Genomic DNA, 20,927 nt, shown 5'->3' on the forward strand with positions numbered 1-20,927 from the left:
GAGGTAAGGTATTAACTCTGCCATAGCGGTAAAGGCCACCGAGCCTCAGCCACTTCTGCCTCCTGCGCGCTCCCTTCCCTGCCTGCACCTGAGCCTGGGCACGGGCCGGAGTCAGGGGGTGAGGAGGAGACAGCCTTGGCAGTTTACCACGCACTGGCGAGGTGGGAGGAAAGGGAGCGGAAATGGGCGCTTGTTGTGTGACACCCTGTATGAGGCCCTTCCCCATTTATTAATCGCAAGTTAATCATTATCATCATCGTCATAACCATTTTTGTTATGAGGACTGGCCTTGTTGCCATATGTAACCGCTGGTGCTGGGTGGCATTAGCCCCTTTGACAGCTGAGGAAACAGATTTAGTAGATGTGATTTGAGCAAAGCCACCCAGGGAGCAAGGTTTTAGAAAACCAATCCTAACATCCAGGTCGGTCGGAACTGCCCTGGGTCCCTGCAGCAGGCAACAGATGGGGCTTTGCTGACAGCTGCCCAAGCTGGCCTGGCCTGGCCGGTGTCCTGTGCCGGGACAAGGATTCCTTTCCCCTCCCAGCCAGGACCGGCTACATAATTTGTGGGACCGAGCGCAAAATGAGAATGTGGGGCCCTTGTTCCAAAAGTATTAAGAATTTCAAGGTAGCGACAGTAGAAAGTTAGACTGAGCATGGGGCCTTTCTAAGCACCAGGTCCTGTGTGACTTCGTGTCACACAGCCCAGGAAGCCAGTCCTGTGCCCAGCCTGTTTCCCCTCCTGGCAGACCCAGCCCAGGCTGGCCCTAGTGCCTGAGGGATGGGGACATGGGGAGGGGTCCAGAGGAACTCAGGCTCCTCAGATGGTGGAGGCTGGGCCTAGGGTCCCTATTCTGCTCCCCTCTGGGCTGCCCCAGCCCCAGTACCCTAGGGGTCCACCTACTTCTCAATTGCCATGTCCATGGCCAGGCCGGAGGGCCCACGGGCAGCACCGCTCTCCAGCTGGGCAGCAGCTTCATGCCACAGCCCCGAATCTGTCCGCCTGTCCAGCCTCCAGCCTGTTCCTCTTTCCCCCTCTCCTCTCCTTCTTGGCTCCTGCGAGGAGGTTCCCAAAGCTGTCCGACCAGTTTGAAGCCTCCGCAACTCCTCAGCACTTTCCTCCCCACCCTCTCTGCCCAGTGCTCCGCAGGGGGGCTGTTACACAGAGCCCCACCCCTTGCAGACACAGCTCTGAGGACACTCAATTCAACCCAAACCACACAACGCACATAGCGACAAAGTGGAGAAGTTGTACATGGTCCGAGATGCACAGTAGCACAATGGACCCACACACCCAGACTCCGACGCAGTCTCTCTAAATCACTCCACAGAAACACATGGTCACTCAGGCCCACGTCACAGGGGCCCAGCTCCACACCTGGTGCTCCTGACTGCTCAGCCAGTTCCTTGGCCTGGCTGTCCCCCTCGTGCCTAGGGGTTCTCTCCTGAATGAGGGCCAGGGAAGGAGGGGCCTCAGGAGGGTGACGGATGGAAGGGCTCAGGCTCCAGTGCAGCTCCCAGGAAAGCCAGATGGTCAGGGCCTGCCTGGGGCACTTCCATCCCTCCAGCAGCCGACCTTCGCCCACCCCCATAGTCTGAATCCCTTCCCAGCCCTGCCACTGCTCAGCCTGGGACTTGGCTGGAGCCTCTTCTGTTGTCTAAGCTTCAGTTTCCGTGTCTGTCAAATGAAGATTAGAGTGTCTGTTCTGTCTCCCTCCCACGGCTTCAGCAGATCAGAGACACTCACAAAAGAAACCGAAAGTCACAGTGCCACTGATCTCAGGTTCCCAGACCCAAGTGGGGCCCAGGGCTCCCTTCCTAAGGAAAGGGCCCCCAGCCAGAAGAATTTCTGGGGAGAGCAGGACTGAGAGCCAAGATGCTGAATCTGGCTGGTTAGGAACCCTGCCCTGCCTCGTGCCGGGCAGGCACCCAGGGCCCACCCATCCCAGCTAGAGACAAAGGCAGAGTATGGAAAGTGAGCGGCCATGGTGTAGACCGCTGGGTTCTGGGAGGGGCACAGACGGAATGGAGCGGTCAGAGCAGACATGCCGCAAGGTGGCCTGCCTGCAGAGTTTGCCTCAGTCTTCTTTTCTCTCATGGTGGGTGTGAGCACCTGGGGTGTCACCATGCATGTAAGTGGTTCCATATGCCTTTGATAGCTTGCTCACATTTCCAACCATGGCAGCTCTCTCTTATCGCTAGGAAATTGTAGCGACGTGTTTTAGGCCCTCCTAGGAGGGATGTGATGTACTGAAATTGTATATTTGGTCTTCAACTGGACCCTGTTTCCTGGCATACATTTCCTAAAATCTTAAGAATCTCCAAAATGGCTCATGACTATAATCCTAGCACTTTAGGAGGCCAAGATGGGAGGATTGCTTGAGGTCAGGAGTTTGAGACCAGCCTGAGCAAGAGTGAGACCCTGTCTCTACTAAAAATAGAAAAATTAGCCAGGCGTGGTGGCACACACCTATAGTCCCAGCTACTTGGAAGGCTGAGGCAGGAGAATTGCTTGCACCCAGGAGTTTGAGGTTGCAGTGAGCTATGATAATGCCACTGCACTCTAGCTGGGGCAACAGAGCAAGACTCTGTCTCAAAAAAAAAAAAAAAAATCCCGGCTGGGCGCGGTGGCTCACACCTGTAATCCTGGCACTCTGGGAGGCCGAGGCGGGAGGATTGCTTGAGCTCAGCAGTTGGAGACCAGCCTGAGAACGAGCAAGACCCCATCTCTACTAAAAATAGAAAGAAATTAGCGAAACAACTAAAAATAGAAAAAATTAGCCGGGCATGGTGGCACAGGCCTGTAGTCCCAGCTACTTGGAAGGCTGAGGCAGGAGGATTGCTTGAGCCCAGGAGTTTGAGGTTGCTGTGAGCTAGGCTGACGCCACGGCACTCTAGCCCGGGCAACACAGAGAGTCTCTGTCTCCAAAAAAAAAAAAAAAAAAAAAATCCCCCAAATGATATTTTTTTCCTATGCTAATGATACCTGGCAGCCCATAGGTAGCTTCAGAGCAGTGGTTGGTTACTGGAAAGACCCAGGCAGGATTAGAAGGTTGGGACTTTTAGCCCAATCCCAACCTCTGGGAAGGAGAGAGGAGCTTGAAGGTTAAGTTGATCACCAGTGGCCAATGGCTTAATCAATCATGCCTACGTAATGAAGCCTCCAGAAAACCCCAAAAGGACACGGTTCAGAGGACTGCCAGAGAGCAGAACATGTGGAGGTTCCTGGAGGGTGGCTCGGCCAGGGCGGCACGGCAGCTCTGCGCCCCTTCCTCCACATGTCACCCTGCGCATCTCTGCGTCTGTATCCTTTGTAATGTTCTTCACAATAAACCGGCGAATGTAAGTAAGTGTTTCCCTGAGCTCTGTGAGCCGCTCCAGCAAATTAACGGAATCCAGAGAGGGGGAGAGGGGCCGCGAGAATCCCATCGGGAAGCCAGTCTGTCAGTCAGGAGTTCTGGAGGCCCCGGCTCGCGACTGGCATCGTCTCAGGGAACTGAGCCCTCAGCCTGCGGGACCTGATGCTACCTCCGAATAAATGGGGTCAGAATTGAAATGGAGGACACGTAGCTGGTGTCCACTGCAGAACTGATTGCTTTCTTGGTTTGTGGAGAAAAAGCTCCACACGTTTGGTCACAGAAGTCTTCTGTGTTGATTGCTGTTGTGAGTGAGGGAACAGGAAAGCACCCTTTGCAGAGAGGAGTTGAGGTCACTGGGTTTTATTTGAGTCCGGAGGGGCAGGCCTTGGCTGCCACCCAGGCCCAGCGACGGACGCCGGAGGAGAGAGGGAGGGTGGCAGCCCCGGGTGACGCCTCCCTGCCCGCAGACGGGAACGGGGATGATCCAGAGGAAGCCGCAGCTTCTTCCAGAGGAAGACAGAGTCCAGGACTAGAGCTCTTCCCGTGTGGCTGGCACTTCCTCCGAGCAGGCCCCCTGCGGGCCCCCACACAGCAGTGCCTCCAGAGCCTCTCGGCCTTCTTGGTGGGCTGCATAGATACGGTCCTCTCCAAACTCCCCCAGGTAGTGCAGACATGTCGTGGAGAGCCTAGGGGAGCCCAGCAGGAGCCTCAGACCCTGCCTGGCACACAGAGGGGCAAACCGGGCTCCATCCCAACCCCCACTCCACCCCCACCATCACCTGATGGGCCAGGGGCCCCCGGTGACCATCACGCTGATGCTCGGCTCTGGCCCCTTGCTAAGCCCTGGGCCCACGAGATGTTTCACCTTGTTCACTTCTCGGACCCCGTAGCTGGCGGCAGTGAGGAGAAGAGGGGTTTGGCATTGGTGGGAGCCCAGTGGGGAGAGACCTGTCTCTACACCAAGCTGGGCACACTGGCATTTGCTGAGTTCAGAGAGGAAAATCCCTGGCCCAAGGTCACACAGTGACCTTGTCCGCTGGCCCTCTGCTCTCCCACTTGCTCCCAGCTCCAGAGCCCAGACTTCATCCCAGCCAGCCCCCTCCCTAGGACTAGAGCCCCAGTGGAGTGTGTGGGGTGTGAGTGGGAGAGCGGCGGCTCCCCCACCAGCCCTGCCCAGGGAGGAGGGACGTAGAGGTTGGCAACTCACTCCTGCCACTGCTGGGAGCAGCTCAAGTCCAAGACGTCTGTGTATACCGACTCACTCAGCTGCCGCCGCCCCTCAGAGTCTGGGGTATGAAGTTTGGCCTCTGCCTTTGCCAGATGCTGCCCCATCTGGAACAAGGAGGGGCTGGGAGCCAGGGTCTCAGGACTGCTGCTCAGAGGGGCAGGGCAGGAGTCTCTGGGGAGAATGAGGTGGCAAGGGAGCCGTTTGAGCAGGAAGCACCTGTGAGGCCGGCGCGGCCCGCCCCTAGACCCAAGAGCTAGAAAGTGGCAGGAGCCACTTCCCAGGGCTGGGGGGCGGGGGCAGAAGTGCTGAGGTGGAAGGCTGGGCCCGAGTGCTGCGGCCCCTACTCCAGGGTACACCTGCCAAGTCGCACATGCTATTTTAAAGCACAAGAAGAAGGAAAAAAAAAGATCCTAATCTTCAATGGCATGAGCACTCACAGGCCCTGCACACGCAGAAATACTGGCACACAGACGTGCTCAGCAGGTGCACGCGTGAACTCAGACACACGCATACTCCCACATGCAGGCACGCAACACATGTGCACGTGCGCAGCACGTACGCATATGCGAAGGCACCCAAGTCAGATTTGGGGAGGGAGTCCAGACCTGAGGATGGGCCTGGACAGGGAGGAGTCTCAAAGGACAAGCAGGTGATTCCCTGGGGTCTCAATACTGTGGGTCTGTCCCAGACTGTCTGCTCTGCCAGGCAGGCAGATGGAGGTTCAGGGAGGTGGGGCTGGCATCACGGAAGGCTGAGTCTGGGGCTTGATGCCCAGCGCTGGGGGATTGGAGATCAAAGGCCAGAGGTGGAATCTGAGGTCGGTGGGGGGGTCTGGCTTGAGATGAGGTCTAGGCAGGGTAGGGGAACGGACTCACCTGGTAAGCCACAGCCCTGCAGGCGTCACAGCGCAGGTGGGCAGGCATGTGAGCTGAGTACTTCTCCTCATCGTCCAGCTCTGGGGCAGTGGCTGTGAACAGGTCCCTGTCCCCATGGCTGCCTGGGATGGTCCAGGCTCCCAGAAGCAGCAGCAGCAGTGGCAGTGACATCCTCGTGGCCTCTGGAGCCAGCTCAGCGTGTGGGCTGTGGCTGGGGGGCAGGTGTGCGTGTGCAAGTGCGCAGTGGGGACCGCCACAGGACACTCGGCCTAGACCAATGGGGAACTCACACCTCACCCCTCCCATTCTCTCCCCTCCCCCAGGGCCCCGGAGATGCCACGTGTGCACTTCCTCTCGCAGGACCCGGCTCCAGCCAACTCAGCTCCATTTCACACATGGGCAACAATGAGGTGAGGAGAGGGCCCAGGTCTAGGCAAGGACACATGGGGCTGATGCCTCTTAAGTCCTGTGATCTGCCAGGTGGCGGGCACTGTCCTGAGCACCTGTGGGAGGAAGTGGTTACTGTCATCCTTATTCTGCCCCTGAAAACACAAAGGCTCGGAGGGAAGTGACAAACCCAAGGCCACACAACTAGAGGGGCCATGCTGACATTGGAACCCAAGCCTGATTGGCCCTAAAGCCCCCGGCCACTCCACTACCTGGAGGAACAAGGCCACAGGTGTGCTTTCTAGCCTTGGGCTCCCTCTTGGGAGGCAACTCACTGAGGAGGGGACCCCACAGAATGTGAAAGACACACATGCTCTGCCTCCCTGGCCCTGAGGTCCCTTCTACCCAGGACCACCCAGGCCTGGAAGGGCAGGAAATCAGGCACCTCACACCAGTTCTTTTACCCACCATGGCTCATGGGTCAGCGATTTATTTATTGCACACCAGGATGAGGTGAGGCACCTGGGGTGACCCCAGGAACCTCCATGCCATCGGAACCAGCGTCTTCGGCCATGAAATGTCCAAGTTATTCTGTCTCATGGTTCTAGTCAGCCTGCAGTCCAGGGCAGGGGGGCAGGGACTCTGAGGGACCTGGCCACGCACAGCCCTGGAACAAGGACAGCATCGATCCCCCTCCCGGACACTGCTTCTAGTGGGAACTGTCCTTCCCCAAAGTCATCACGGCACACACCAGTCCAGCAAGGCCCAGCCATTTCAGACTCAGAACGACACACAGACCCCACGCAGACCACCTCCCACCTCCTGCAGATCCCTCATCTCCCTCAGCCTTCCTCAGGGGCTCCTGGAATCTCAGGGCAACTGAAGCACGGACTCTGGGTCCTGTCCCTTCCTGTGCTGTGACCAAGGGGAGTGGGACCAGCTGGGTGCTTCAGGTCCCTCTGACCTACCCCACACAGGGGGATCCCTAACCCATCATCCACCCTCCCAAGGGGGCAAGGCTCCCCTGGGACAACAGCTCTCCTGAGTCCTTCCCTATGACTCATTTCACCTGCCGCCTACCTGGGTGGCAGTGGCTGAAGCCTTGCCCCCGCCCAGGATGAGCCATCTCAGCTCTGGGGCTCAGAGCAGAAGCCACGTCAGAGACTGGGGGTGACGGGAGGCTTGGGGAGCCAGGCTCCCAGCTGGAGACCACAGCACCTGGGCCCACCTTACCCCCAGTCTTCCCACCCCAATGCCAGGCTGTCTCTGCAGCCCCTCCCTCTGTTACTTGCTTGCTCCACCTGCACTTGCTGTCCCCCCAGCTCCGTCTCTCAGCCCCAGCCTGGCCTCGGGCTGCACTAGCCACTTCCCCCACTGCCTCCCAGGCCAAAGCTCAGCTCCTCTTCCAAAGAGCAGGCTGCATAGCCACAGTCCTTCCCTTCCATGTCACCTGTGCCTGATGGCCAGCTCCACCTCAGCTGGGCCCACCTTCAGGGAGGGACAGATAGTTCACTACCTCTGGGGGCAGCCCTGTCCCCTGATGCTCCCATTCCTGCTGCCCCCTGGGGAACCCCAACACCTCCTTGGATTGGCTCCTGGGGATAAGCCCTGGGATTCCACGCTTTTCCGTATTTGCTCGCCTGCAAACACACAAACACAGGTAAACACACACACCACACCCTGGGAATGCTTGGGAAAGGGACATACAATTTTGTTGAGGAGGAAGGAGGCAGCCACGTCCTAAGCTCCAACTCCATCAGCCCCGGGTCTCAGACACTTTCTCTGAAGGTCACTTCTGGTCTGACAATTGGCAGGCATAGGCCAAAGAGAGGGGTGATGGAAGGACAGGAGGGCAAGGGACTGGATGCCAGAACCTCCAAGGCCATCCGAGGGCCCCAACTCTGGGGCCTCACAATGGGAACAAGGAGCCCTTGCCAGGCTGGGTGGTACCCGAGCTGGAGGGCGGGGCACAGAGGAGCAGAGGAGGTGTGGGGCTGGGGGTCCCGCTCACCGGCAGGTAGTACATCCCGTCCAGGGGGCCCGTCTCAGAGGCCCAGGGTAGCTGGGGGCTGCCGAGAGCCGGTGGGCCCGGGGACGGTGGCAGTGAGAGGCCATGGATAGGCCCATAGGCGGGCGGGTAGAGGCCTGGCCCCAGGGCCAAGGGGGTGTAGACGCGACGGGGTGGCCCCGGGGACGCAGGCGGCAGCAGGACCTCCACGTACTGCCCGCTCTCAGGGTCGAAGAGCAGCCGCAGCCGAGGCTGCCGCGGCATCTCCACAAAGTAGTAGCGGCCGCTCTCCGGGTCCACCAGGACCTTCCCCGGGTGCGCAGCCCCGGGCAGCCTGCGCACCCCCTGGGAGGGGCCTTGCGGGGACCGGTCCGTGGGAGGCGCCGAGGCAGCGCGAGGCTGGGCAGGGGCTATCCTGCCGGCCGGCGCCTGGGGCTCCTGCGGCAGGGGCGCCTGGACGGCAGCCGTGGGCTCGGGGGGCTCAGGGGGTGTCTCCAGTTTGGGTACTACCTCAGGGCTCGAGTTGGGGTGAGCCTGTGGGGAGCTGGGGCGCGGTGGTCGGGCCCCTGCTGGCTCTATGGGGGACCGTTGGGATGGGTTGCGAGCGCCGCCTAGAGGGCTGGTCCGACCCTCGCCATCGGGGACGAGGCGATGTGGCTCTGCACCCCGGTTCTCTCCGCCAGGAGCGCGCACTCGGACTCCGGGGGTTACCTCGGGCCGGCGGCCCAAGGCCAGGGCACCCGGCAGGCGGATCTCTGTGCGTGCGAAGGGCTTTGCCGTGTTGTTCTCTGCTCTCCGCCGCACGACCCCGTTGGGCTTTGAGGCGTCCCGGGGCACCGTGTCGAGGGGTGGCTCTGGAGGCTCGTAGGGGTGCGGCACGACTGGCAGAAAGTCCTTAAGAAAAATGGAAGTGTAGTGAGCCGGAGCGGGGGGCCCTAGCGCCTGCAGCTCCTGTGTCTTGGATGCGCCGTCCTCCTCCCCGCAGGGGTCAGCAGGAGGCGCAGGCAGCCCCGAGCCGGCGGTTGCCGCCGGGAAGCTTGGCGCGTACGTGGTCTTCACCATCTTGCGCACATCTCTGGGCCGCGGAATGGCCACACGCTGGCGTCCCGAGGCCGCTTCTCCATGGCCCAAGGCTTCTGGACGAGCATCGGCGTCCGACGTGCCCACAAGGTGACCGCAGGGCGGCTCAGGTGCAGCCGCTTCTGGCGACGGCCGACTGCCTCGGAAGGCAAGATCCGGAATCTCCTGTGTGGATGGACTCTGCACCTCTGTTGGTTCTGGAGTCCCGGGTGCTGATGGTGTAGATGGCACCAACTCCTGAGCTTCGCCATTTTGAGCTTCCCGCGTAAATACTACGGAGGAGCCCCGCACCACGGGATCCCACGTCTCTCGGGGCGATGGGCTCCGAGTCCCAATAGGACGATCTGGAGATTCCCATGGGAACAAGGTCGGCAGGGACGGGCTCCCATCCGGCTCTTCCTCATCCCCGACTGCGACTGCGGGATGTGGAATCTCCCAATGGGAAGGAGCTTTGGGGGATGGGTTTTCTGCTCTGGCAACACCCTGGTTCCACTGGCAAAGGGTCGGAGGCGAAGGGCTTCTCCTGCTAACAGTTTCTTCGACGGCGGGATTCTGATTTTCCCACGCGGAGGATGCTTCTGGGAACGACGGGCTACTCACCCTAGGAATGGACCGATCCCACGGGGACAGGTTCTGGGGGGATGGGCCGCGAGGACCTCGCACGTTCCCATTTGGAGTCTGCGACCGCGGGGACGGGCTTCTTGGCCTCACAGTCCTGCTCGGAACCTCCCAGGGGACTATAGACTCAAAAGGCGGACTCCGTGCCCTCGGGACGGTTCTATCCGGAGTCTCTCTCGGGAACCGAGTCTTGCGCGCCTCCTGGATCTTCTCTTCTGACTGTAGGAAGATGCTGGAACTAACAGGACCCAGCGGCTGGGTCCCAGGCGCCGGCTTGTCGCGCCGAATAGCGCGCTCTCGGAGGCTGGGCCACGGCCGTGGGGCTTTTGCTGGGGCCGTACTATCTTGTACACGAAGTGGCCGAGACTTAGCCTTCTCCAAGGCGGTCTCCACACGAGCGCTGCGGGCCGTTTCCCGGGTCGCAGGTTCCGACCGTCCCGTGGGCTCAAAGGCGGCGCTGCTAGGGGCTGGGGCCTCGGGGCTCAGTTTTTTGGCCAGCGCTGTCTGCACGAAGCCCGCCGCGGCCTGCAGACGACTCAGTGACTCGTCAAGGGAGCCGGTGCGCAGGAGCAGTCGGGGGCGCGGCGCGACAGCCACCCGATGGGGACTCTGGGGCCGGGGGCGCAGCTCGATCTGACGCTTGGGCACCGTCCGGGGCTTGGCGGGCGCGGTGCGTTCCTCCAGCGCCACCTCCACACACTCAAACTGCGTGGGGGAGGCAGGACTCTGCCCGCCGGGTCGCAGCTCCAGGTATGTGGCCCAGCGAGAGCCACCGTCGCGGGCCTGGGGCTGCAGTGGGACAAGGGCGGGAGACGCTGGCCCTGGCGGTAAGGGGCTGCCGAAGGCCGGCTCCGTGAGCTGCTGCACCTCGCGATCCTCCGCGGCGGAGCGGCTGAGCAGGGGCCCGACGCCGAAGATGACTTCCATCTCCCCCGACGGCAGTGTGCGCAGCTGGGGCAGGGGTGGCCGCGGGCCGGAGCCCGGGCCTCGCGGGAAACCCGAGCCGGGCCAGTGCTGCTGGCGGCTATTCTGGGCGCTGACGGACAGGCGAGGCTGTGCGCCCGCCCCCCGCCCAGGGGCCACCCAGGGCCAGTTCGCTCGGCCTTCCGCGTCCGGCCCAACGTCCGGGGGCTCCGGAGAACCCGGAGCCGTGTGGTAGGAGCTTGACGAACCGGAGGAGTCCTGGCGCCGCGCGGGGGCCGCGGGCAGCTGCCTCGGGATCCCAGGCACGGCTGGCGGGGTGAGCGCGGTCAGCATGGTGGGGCCGGACACCGCGCACTACCTCCCTCGCATTCGCCTCGGCTGGTGGCGCCGGCACTGTCCCCGCCCCGCCCGGCGATGCCCTGGGATCACCGCGCCTTAAAGCGGCCGCATCCACTCCTGAGCCAGCGGCGTAGCAGCAGGAGAGACCCGGGCCCTGGGCCCTGCCCTCTCAACTCCGCAAGCCAAGCCCACGGGCAGGTGAGGGGAATGCAGGCTCCAGGACTCCCTCCCACCCCCACCCCCCGCCCCGACTCCAGAAGTTGTGCTGGGGCCTCAGGAAGGTGCTATCCCTGGCTGGGCCCATTGCCCTTACGGGGATCTACTGCAAGGGACGGGAGTGGACAGCTCTAGCCTTGACAAGCCGCCTTAGCGCCCAGGACAAGCCCTGGAACCGTTGAGGTAGCTTGTGGTACCCTCTCTACGCCCCCTGAGGCAAGAAAGCCCTGTGCTCCCCCAGGCACCCACAAGGCCCTCATTCCAGCCCCCAGAACCTTAAGACCTGCCCTGGGGACAGGTGCTGGTGGAGGAGCAGCCACCACCTGTCATTGTCTGAGGACAATGGGCACCACTTGCCCTTAAACTTCTGGCTTCAAGGTCCTGCTGTGAGTCAGGCTCCAGCTGGCCCTGGAGCAAGAGCACTGGCCCACCCCGTGCACTCACGCTCACGCTACCCGGGAGAGGCTAGACTTGGCAAATCCTACTCTTCCTTCCCTGAAGCAGGTCCCCTGCTTCCTAGATGTGTCCCCATGATCACCCAGGGCACACACTGATGGCTCCTGAAAGAATCTAGCCTATCCATCACATTCAGCCCTGCCCGTGCAACTTAAGCTAAGTTTGTGGTCTCTTCCAGACCCTTTCCCTGCCTTAAAAAGAGAGTGTTGTCTTTTTCCCTTCCTCCCACTTGTGAAGACAGATGCGCTTCTGTTTGGGGGAGGTGTAAGAAGGTGCAAATGTGATTCATGGCTATGACATTCTTGTTATGTGATAAAAGCTGATTTCCCATATTCACTGGGGTCCTGGAACTTTCTGATCAGGGCCTCTCTCTCTCTCTCTCTCACACACACACACACACACACACACACTTTCCTGCCTTACAGCCAACTTGAGAGTTAACATTACAAGGGCACTGCGAGTGGGGAGGATGTTACTGGGATAACCAGGGCTGTTAATATCGGAAGGGATTAAATACCAAAAGTAAGGAGCAGCGCCTACTGGACAACAAACCCCCACTCCCATGGACCCAAGGGAGGCAGGGAAGTGACAGGGGCTGCAGGCTTGAGTAGCATCCCCTTCTGACCCCAGAAGTGGCCTAGCAGGTGGTGGTGCAACACTTGTCTTCCACCCAGGTGACTTGCTTCTCTCTCAGGGCACCAAGGCCTAGGAGGCGGGCAGGTGGGTGGGCAGGAAGAAATGCCTGCTGCCTGTTTCCCTGGAGGTCAGGTCTGTGGCAAGGGGACCCACAGAGATGGGAAGGGCAGAGCTGGGGACTCCCCCAAGCAGAGAAGGCAGAGGTTGGGCATTATAGCCAGAGAACAGGAAGGCGACCGCCATTTTATTTTTCCCTGAGACGCTGGCGGCTGCGAGCCTGACGCGTCCCCGAGGCTTTCTTATGCTTCTGGTCCAGCACCTGGGCCATGTAGTTCTCCTGCTGCTTCTGGATCCGGCAATCAGACATGTGATTCCTGCAACGGAGCCTGCTGGGTGGGCTGTGGCCAGCCCAGGGTAGGGGCCAGAGGTCTGGCTCCCCACGTTCACCAACAACCCCCAGCCTGGCCCAGAGCCCTCACCTGAAGATCTGTTTCTGCTGGCTGATAACTTGCTGCAACTCCTTAATCTCATTCTCTTTGCCATTAAGTATATCTTCTTGCTTTATAATGTGAGACTCAATTTCTGTGGGGGAGAGAGGCAGGGAGGAGGGGTGGTTCCCATCCCACAGGCTCCTTCCTGAGATAAGGCATTCCCTTCAAGGGGCTTTTCAGAACTTGGCTTCCCCCCACCCAGGGGCTCTCCATGACTAATACCTTCGTATGAATGAGTTTATTATGCAATGTTTGATTGTTGTGTCAGCGACCTCACAACTCTATTCTGGACCAGCAGACCCACTGTGAGGTCGGGCGAAAGTCCTTGGACAGAGGTGAACAGCCCTGCCCAAAGGCAGGAGCATAGACGGCTCCTGCCCTCAACTCCTCCAGGTCTTTACAGATGTCACCTCCTTGGCAAGATCCACCCTAGTCTAAAAATTATAACATTTCCTGATACTTCCTATCCCCTCTCCCTGCTTTCTTTTTCTTCTTAGCACTTATATCTAACACACCATATATTTCACTCATTTGTCTTCTCCCCTACTGGAAGTAAGTTCCACAAGGATAAGGATTTTTGTTGTAATCACTGTTTTATCCCTAAGGCCTAAAACAGTGCCTGGCACATAGTAAGCGCACAATAAATCTATTTGTGGACTGAATGAATGGGATGTCCCCTGGGAGTTTAGGACTTAGAAACATCACCTAGTTTTGTCACGTCAGTCCAACCAGACCTCCAGAGGGCCGGCTGGATGCTCAGCCCCGTGCCAGGGCCTCAGGAGTGGTGGAGAAGATGCAGTCCCTGCCTTAAACAGGCAGCTCCTGAAAGGAGAGCTAAGACTCAGGAACTGGCCCGGCGTGGCAGCTTGAGCCGTAATCCCAGCTACTTGGGAGGCTGAGGTGGGAGGATCACTTGAGGCCAGGAGTCCGAGACTACCCTGGGTGATATAGTGAGACCCCGTCTCAAAAAAAAAAAAAAAAAAAAAAAAAAGACTCAGTAACTGGTCAGAGAACAGAAAAGGCTACATTTCAAAAAAGTTAATATTCGTAAGACAGTTTTAGTACTTTGGGAGTTGCCTCCCTCTTCAGATCCGTTGCCTCATCTGTAAGATAGGGATGGAGACAGCCCCTGTCCCACAATGGGGTGGGAAGCACCCTGTGAGAAAGTGGTGGCAAAGCCTACCCCCAAATGAGTGCACGTTGAACGCAGAGATGATTTTTGTGTCTTGGATCAAAATCCAAGGAGGCTGTAGGGATCTGGGGGTGCTTCAATTACATAACGATCCTTCACGGAGCCCTGGAAAATTGTGACTCATACAGAAATCCCACTGCCCTTAAAGGTTGGCCAAGGATTAATTAATTAGAACACAAGCTCTGAGAACACAGAAATGATGAAGCATTTAAGATTTCAGAAGAGATTTAGTGAAAAGTTAAGGCATACCATGGAAAAGGCGACAGTGACACAGGTGAAGGGGAGAGAATGAAAACATGAGTTCACTGGGTCGTGGAGCCACGACTGTGGAACCTCCTTCCCTGGGTTGTCCAGCTAATCCAGATTAATTGGTTGTGAAGGTCTTTTGGGAAAAAGAATTAGAAATTTGTGTGACTCTTAAAATAAAAGCCTGTAGCACACAATGAAAGAATGGTTAAAAAAATCCCTTTGAGTCCGGGCGAGGTGGCTCACGCCTGTAATCTGATGATCGCTTGAGGCCAGGAGTTGGAGTCCAGCCTGAGCGAGACCCTGTCTCTACAAAAAATTAAAAAATTAGCTGGGGCCGGGCACAGTGGCTCACGCCTGTAATTCTAGCACTCTGGGAGGCCGAGGCAGGTGGATCGCTTGAGGTCAGGAGTTCGAGACCAGCCTGAGCAAAAGCGAGACCCCGTCTCTACTAAAAATAGAAAGAAACTATCTGGCCAACTAAAATATATATAGAAAAAATTAGCCGGGCATGGTGGCGCATGCCTGTAGTCCCAGATACTCGGGAGGCTGAGGCAGGAGGATCGCTTAAGCCCAGGAGTTTGAGGTTGCTGTGAGCTAGGCTGACGCCACGGCACTCACTCTAGCCAGGGCAACAAAGCGACACTCTGTCTCAAAAAAAAAAATTAGCTGGGTATGGTGGCATGACCTGTAGTCCCAGCTACTTGGGAGGCTGAGGCAGGAGGATCGCTTGAGCCTGGGAGTTCCAGGTGGTGGTGAGTTATGACGATGCCACTGCACTCTAGCCCGAGCAAAACAGCAAGCACCTGTCTTGAAAAAAAACCAACCAAAAAACAAACAAAGTTAATTAATTAAAACATTTTAAATTAAAATTAAAGAAAAATCCTTTTGAGAAAAATAAAGAACTATGTAAGGGAAAAAACCAAACCAAAGCTGGTACAGTGGCTCATGCCTATATTCCCAGCACTTTGGGAGGCTGAGGTGGGAGAATTGCTTCAGGTTAGGAGTTCAAGACCAGCCTGAGCAAGAGTGAGACCCCGTCTCTACTAAAAATGGAAAAACTAGCCAGGTGTGGTAGCATGCACCTGTAGTCCCAGCTACTTGGGAGGCTGAGGCAGGAGGATCACTTGAGCTTGGCAGTTCAAGGTTACAATGAGCTATGGTGACACCACTGCACTCTAGCCGGGGCAGGTGACAGAATGAGACCCTGACTCAAAAAACAAAACAGAACAAAACAAAAAAACCAACACACAAACCAAAACCACAAAAGGGGACGTTGTAGGAATGGGGTTGGGACATGGGCCAGAGTAAGGTTCTGATCCCCAGCCTGGCTATGGTGAGGGCTTGTGCCCCACAAGTGGGGTTCAGGACGTTCTGGGAGGAGGCAGCTAGGCCCTGTCCCCATGACACACGCACCTTCTACAAGCAGATATAAAGCCCCTCGGCCTTGGCTGATCTCTGTAGGAAGGATGCCTCTGGTTCTGCCAGGAAGGAACCCCAGGTTCCTTTGAGGGAATTGAGGGAAGGTCCAGGGAGAGGGAAAGGACTAGGGGAGCAGTAGCCATGAGTGTGGAGGCCATGACCACCTGTTGGGCCCTAGGCGGCCTTGGTGGGAGCCAGAGATCAAACAACTATGAGGCCTGTTGGCCTGCTGGCATCCTCCCAGAGAGAGAACTCACCAGGGGAGAGAGAAGGCTGGACGGGTGGTGGAAGGTACCCAAGGCTCCAGGTGGGAGCCGTACCAGGAGGGACCGTGACCCTCTTTGGGGCTTGGGCTCTGGCCTACTCGAGATCTGCTGTGGTGAATGAAGCAGATGCACAGGGAATTCATATCTACTTCTTAAACTAGGGGAGGAGAGTTTAGTATTCCAGGAAAATGAAAAGGGTTCACTAGGTCTGATTCTGAAAGTGCCCCACAACTCATGGCGCCAACTGAGCCAACACGTGGGCCACAGGGATCTGCGTGGAGCAGAGCTGAAAACTGGTGGCCCACAGGCTTATGTTACTTGGCCCATACAATACTTTCAAAATTGCTAAATCAGTTGCCAGCACTAACAGGTCAGAAAAGCTTCCATTAAAACTTGGTTTCCAGTTTCGTTTTTAAAGACCTGGCAATCCTGGACCCCCATTCCCACAGGGGACGGGCCACACCTCTGAGGGGGGCATGGCTTCCCATGTCACCACAGTCCCCACGCCTCCCTATGGAGTCCCCAATCCTGAGACTAAGGTCAGCTCCCAAATAGGACTGTGCTTGTGCTGCAGTTCCCCTTATAACAGAGTCATCAGTAAGGTGCACTATTTCTAATATCCATCAAAAGTGGGAAAACAAAAGGTGGACTAAGAAGGTCGTACGTTTCACGAAAAATGAGAGCGAGCCCGTTCCTTTATGGCCACGAAGAATATTGTACATCGACTTTCCTCATTTCCGTGGCCTGCCTGGTCCCTGAAGGCCTTTTCGAAGGTGTGGCCCACACGGGCCTGCCTGTATCCTCATCCGGGGACAGAAGTTGGGGTGAAACCCTGCCCTTGACACAGGCACTGGGTTGTTAGGAAAGAACCCACGTATATAAGCGTGGTGGGGAGCGTGGGGCTCCCGCCTACCATTGCACTTGGTGATGAGCTGGTCCTTCTTGCCAGACTCCTGCAGGACTTTGTTCTTGATGCTGGAGAGCCTGGGTGGAGAAGATAAAATGAGAGGATGGGCAGTGTGGCAGGCAGACAGGACCCCTGACTTCCACACCTTCTACTGAGGCCCACTCACGCTTTTTCAAAGGCCAGCTTCTCTTTCTCCAGCTGCTTAGACAGCACCTCTACCTCTCCAAGGGCAAACTGTAACTTCTCCTCTTCCTTGGCCAGGAGGGCCTTGGTCTTGGCATGGGCAGCTTTTTCTTCCTACAGGGGCAGTAGCAGTCACTTCATTACCCCAAGCCACCTTGGGTCTCCTATGTTCCCTTAACCAATCCCCTTTCCCAGAGGTGCACACAGAAGCTAGAGTACAGGAAGATTCTGGCCTCACTACTAGGGCTGGAGGCTTTCAGGCTCTAATACTCAATGACTCTGCCTAACCACAGGGATCTTGGGAAATGAGGGAAGATTAGGAACCTACAGAGGCCATTACTTACCACCAGCTTCTTCTCCACTGCGTGGAACTCTTCTTTACTGACAAAATTTTCATCTTGGAGAACCATCTGCAACAGAGCCTGGCTCAGGGAGGGCCTGGGGTTGGGGTGGAGGGGGTGCCTGCCAGGGACCAGGACCAAGAATGGATAACAGGATGAAGCCCAGGACACGTAGGATGAGACCGAGGCACTGGGAAGGGAGAGTTCAGTTCCACAGGTAAACTGAGACTCAGTTCTAAGTGCTGCCCTCAAGGAACAACCAGGGTCATAGAGGAGACAGCCCACTGCCACACTTTTAACACAGTGTGTGCTGTGACGGGGAAGCACAAGGGGCTGTGGTACCCAGAGGAGGTCTTGACCCAGCCTGGGGAAGGGTCAGAATTGCTTCTGGAGAAGGGGACGTTAGACCTGGGATCTGACTGGTAACTAGAATGGGCGAGAAGAAGACGGGTAGAGAGAAAAGTATCCCAAAAGCCAAGGCTACCTGCCAAGAGAAAGATCTGGATACCTTCAGGGAATCAAAGGTAATTCAGTGCCTAGCGCTGCATATGTTTTGTTGAATGACAGCATTAGGGTAGCAAATAGAACACGTCTCTCTCTCCTTCTCCTCACATCCAACTTCCCAGAAGGGAAGAATTTGTCTAAGAACCATTAGACTGAGAAATAGATGTGAAGCCAGTTTTATTTCTGAGCTGGAGATACATCCCAACCTTCCTATCAAGATATTAATAGAAAAGCAAAAACAGAAAAACCATGAACTCCAGCTGGCCAGGATTCTATCATGCCTGTCCAGGTAATCTGTGACTCAAATGCTTTGCACCCATTAGCTGGGATCTGATTAAGAAGACAAAAGCAAAGGGACATTAAGGGGTTGGAGGCCCTTAAGGTAACGTGGACAAGGGCCAAATCTGCACGTCCTGCACTCAGTGTGGTACTGCATTTGACTCTGCGGAAGGGTATCCATATTCTCTGCACACGAGGCCCTTGGGAACTCAAGAGAAGTCATCTCCACTAAAAATGAGCAAACTGACACGCCAGGCGCCGTGGCTCACGCCTGTAATCCTAGCACTCTGGGAGGCCAAGACGGCAGATCCTTTGAGCTCAGGAGTTCGAGACCAGCCTGAGCAAGAGCGAGACCCCATCTCTATCAAAAAAATAGAAAGAAATTAGCTGGACAACTAAAAATTTATATAGAAAAAGTTAGCCGGGCATAGTGGCGCATGCCTGTAGTCCCAGCTACTCAGGAGGCTGAGGCAGGAGGATTGCTTGAACCCAGGAGTTTGAGGTTGCTGTGAGCTAGGCTGAGGCCACGGCACTCTAGCCTGGGCAACAGAGTGAGACTCTGTCTCAAAAAAAATAAAATAAAAAAAAAAATGAGGAAACTGAGGCTCAGTAAACATCTACCAGGCCCTGCAGCAACCAACCAACCAGAGTGGAGAATGCTGCTTGATTTTGGTTAAAATTCTCTGGTAAATATTCAGGAAGACCTCGCCGCCTTTTGGCTCCACCCCTACCGGCCAGGACCCAGCTGAGCCCTGCCTCCTCCTGATGACGCCATCGGCAAAGCGTTCTAGCCACGCCCCCTGCTTCGGAACAGGCTCTGGCCCCGCCCCCGCCAGTGAGGCGTCCTGTCCCCCTTTCCCCGGGCTCTTCTGGCTGCATACCACGTTCCTCAGCTGGTGGATCAGCTCCTCCTGCGATTCAATCACGTCCCGCAGTTGATCGAAGGCGAGACACACAGATCCTGACCCCCCCTGCGACCACCCGAGGGGCGTCGCCATCTTTCGCCCCCGCCAGCTCGTTGGAAATGGCCGCCTCTGGGTGCCTCCCCACCGTCGCCCACCAATGAGAATGCGACGCCACAGAGCACCCTGGCAACCGGGGGCGCGGACTTCCTCTGTTAGCTGAGATGGGGCCCGCCTCTTAAAGGAGCCGTCTGCGGCCAGGGACCCTCTAACAAGGCTTAGGAGTTTAAGTTTATAGTAAATTTGCACATCTATTTTATCTTCTGTTTCTCTGTCCTAAGGAGCAGGCAGGGCCTGGCTTACACATCCTTTAAGTGTGTGTGGGCAGGCGACACTCAGACCAGCCCTCAGCTTTCTCTGAGGGCCTGTTAAACCGCAAGACCATGAAGCATGAGCCAGCGCAGACAACCCCAGCGTCTTTAGCTCTCATCCCTCTTTCTCCTACCCAAATCTCCAAATTTCCCCCATAGCATGAAACTCCAGCCTCACTTCGTACTTAGGGGGCCTAAGCCTAAGCAATGAAGATAGAAAAAGAAGGCGAGAATGGCTTCACCCAAGATAAAAGTCCTCATACTCTGAAGCAGGATTTTGCCCCAAATTGGTGGAGGGCAGCCTGGGCAGCTACACTAGAGCCCCGCCCAGCCACGTCCAGGAAGGCCCTGGAGAGCCTGGAGAGATGAGGAGGGCTGAAGAGGGGCTTAAAGGAGGAGAGTTCTAAAGTGGAGGCAGGGAAGGATAAGGTGTTTGCACACATTCACAAAATCCCCATTGAAGCCTTTCTTTTTTGCAACCCAAATAAGATTAGGCTCGACAAAGCGAATATATGTTGAGTGTTGGCTATTTTGTGGCACCGTTATGCTATATATTATTTCATGTGATGCTCATAAAAACCCTATGAAGTAGTTTTTATCACCCCCATTTGCCCAAGGATGCCCTGGGCAAAGATAAAAGAACAAAGGGAAAATACAAAGGTACTCTTTTTATATAAAATCATTTAATGTTTGTCTTTGTTAAAATACACTCAATCTGGATGCAGTGGCTTAGGTGACCAGATTGTTTGAGGATTCTTACCCCACCAGGAGTTGATTCCATCTGTGTCATCCTGGCTCTGGTCACAGAACATTCACATCTTTAATTCCGGTACTAAGTGTGATGCAATGATGTCATCAATATCTAACACACGGGTATATACTTACTTGGTGGTCACTGCATGAGGCAACAACAAAGCAGGCTCCAAAAATAAGATGTTTCATAACTTGGCCCTTTCCAAAAATAAATATATCCGGACACTAAGCTTACACCTTAAATGAGTCCAAAATAAACATAAATTAAGCGCTAGCTTCTGTGAGGAGCAGTGCATGCAGAGACAATAAACTTGCACGTGTAGCCAGTTGTGACAGAAAGCTGCTGGAATCCCAACAGTGGCTCCTCACAAAGCCAGTCCTGAGTATGAGGATGACAATGAGAATACACACAACTTGGCCAGACTGCTGGATCCCAGGTTCCAGTGGGGTGTGGAGTTCACTGTAATTTCGAACATTTTCCAGCAGAAAGCACAGCAATGGCATTTTTTTACTGGTCACTGCTCCCAAGCTGGGAGGCCTGGAGCTGATCAAGGAAGCTTAGAAGTTTTCTGGTGGGCACAGATGAGCCCCCGAGTTGCTAATCTGGGGACATGGATTCCTTCAAGCTGCAGTGTTTTTTGTGATGAGAAGGGTTTTCATCCTCCCCTCCTCACTGCGGGGCACGCAGTGCAGAGAGAGCACCTTCGTGTGAACGAGAGCTTCGGTTCTGCTAGAGCTTCAAGCCCTATTTCTGAGCCCCACTCCTATCACACACGTCTCCAGTGGGCAGTAATGTCCCAAGGAACAGTCTAGAGCTGTGTACCAAGTTCTCACAGCAAGAATAAGCCTTACCTAAAGAGTTTATATATGATCAGGAAATCTTCCAAAGGACGTAGGCAAGAGGAAAAAGCTATTTACCACCATGCAGATAACTCATCTAAAAT

General features: G+C 56.3%; 3 protein-coding genes across 4 annotated transcripts; all 3 read right to left on the minus strand.

Moving 5' to 3' along the window:
- Positions 1-3,728: 3,728 nt before the first annotated feature.
- Positions 3,729-5,768, minus strand: MZB1 (marginal zone B and B1 cell specific protein). Of its 2 annotated transcripts, none has more exons than XM_069483723.1 (4): positions 5,463-5,768; positions 4,567-4,691; positions 4,139-4,249; positions 3,729-4,045 (listed from the first exon to the last, which is right to left on the minus strand). In XM_069483723.1, exons 1-4 carry the CDS (start codon positions 5,766-5,768, stop codon positions 3,889-3,891), a joined length of 699 nt encoding a protein of 232 aa, XP_069339824.1. In that variant the 3' UTR covers positions 3,729-3,888. The 2 variants fall into 2 exon arrangements, with proteins under 2 accessions (XP_069339824.1, XP_069339825.1); XM_069483724.1 differs by having other exon boundaries at positions 4,567-4,758; positions 5,463-5,535.
- A 1,973-nt stretch (positions 5,769-7,741) lies between these two features.
- PROB1 (proline rich basic protein 1) lies at positions 7,742-10,883 on the minus strand. Its single transcript, XM_069483722.1, has one exon. It carries the CDS (start codon positions 10,810-10,812, stop codon positions 7,759-7,761), a length of 3,054 nt encoding a protein of 1,017 aa, XP_069339823.1. The 5' UTR covers positions 10,813-10,883; the 3' UTR covers positions 7,742-7,758.
- Positions 10,884-12,012: 1,129 nt separating this feature from the next.
- SPATA24 (spermatogenesis associated 24) lies at positions 12,013-18,984 on the minus strand. Its single transcript, XM_069483726.1, has 6 exons — positions 18,839-18,984; positions 17,178-17,243; positions 16,817-16,947; positions 16,657-16,727; positions 12,606-12,708; positions 12,013-12,500 (listed from the first exon to the last, which is right to left on the minus strand). Exons 1-6 carry the CDS (start codon positions 18,953-18,955, stop codon positions 12,371-12,373), a joined length of 618 nt encoding a protein of 205 aa, XP_069339827.1. The 5' UTR covers positions 18,956-18,984; the 3' UTR covers positions 12,013-12,370.
- Positions 18,985-20,927: the final 1,943 nt, after the last annotated feature.

Source organism: Eulemur rufifrons, chromosome 10 (genome assembly GCF_041146395.1).
Source record: "Eulemur rufifrons isolate Redbay chromosome 10, OSU_ERuf_1, whole genome shotgun sequence".
Classification (NCBI taxonomy): Eukaryota; Metazoa; Chordata; class Mammalia; order Primates; family Lemuridae; genus Eulemur; species Eulemur rufifrons.

Coding starts and splice junctions, on each gene's coding strand:
- SPATA24 (XM_069483726.1), bottom strand. CDS start 18,955: ATGGCGACGCCCCTCGGGTGGTCGCAGGGGGGGTCAGGATCTGTGTGT. Junction 12,709..16,656: donor GCTCATCACCAAGTGCAATG/GTAGGCGGGAGC, acceptor TCTCCCCCACAG/AAATTGAGTCTCACATTATA. Junction 12,501..12,605: donor CAGCAGAAACAGATCTTCAG/GTGAGGGCTCTG, acceptor GCTCCGTTGCAG/GAATCACATGTCTGATTGCC.
- MZB1 (XM_069483723.1), bottom strand. CDS start 5,768: ATGGGAGGGGTGAGGTGTGAGTTCCCCATTGGTCTAGGCCGAGTGTCC. Junction 4,692..5,462: donor GCAGGGCTGTGGCTTACCAG/GTGAGTCCGTTC, acceptor TCCTTGTTCCAG/ATGGGGCAGCATCTGGCAAA. Junction 4,250..4,566: donor TGCTCCCAGCAGTGGCAGGA/GTGAGTTGCCAA, acceptor CACTGCCGCCAG/CTACGGGGTCCGAGAAGTGA.
- PROB1 (XM_069483722.1), bottom strand. CDS start 10,812: ATGCTGACCGCGCTCACCCCGCCAGCCGTGCCTGGGATCCCGAGGCAG.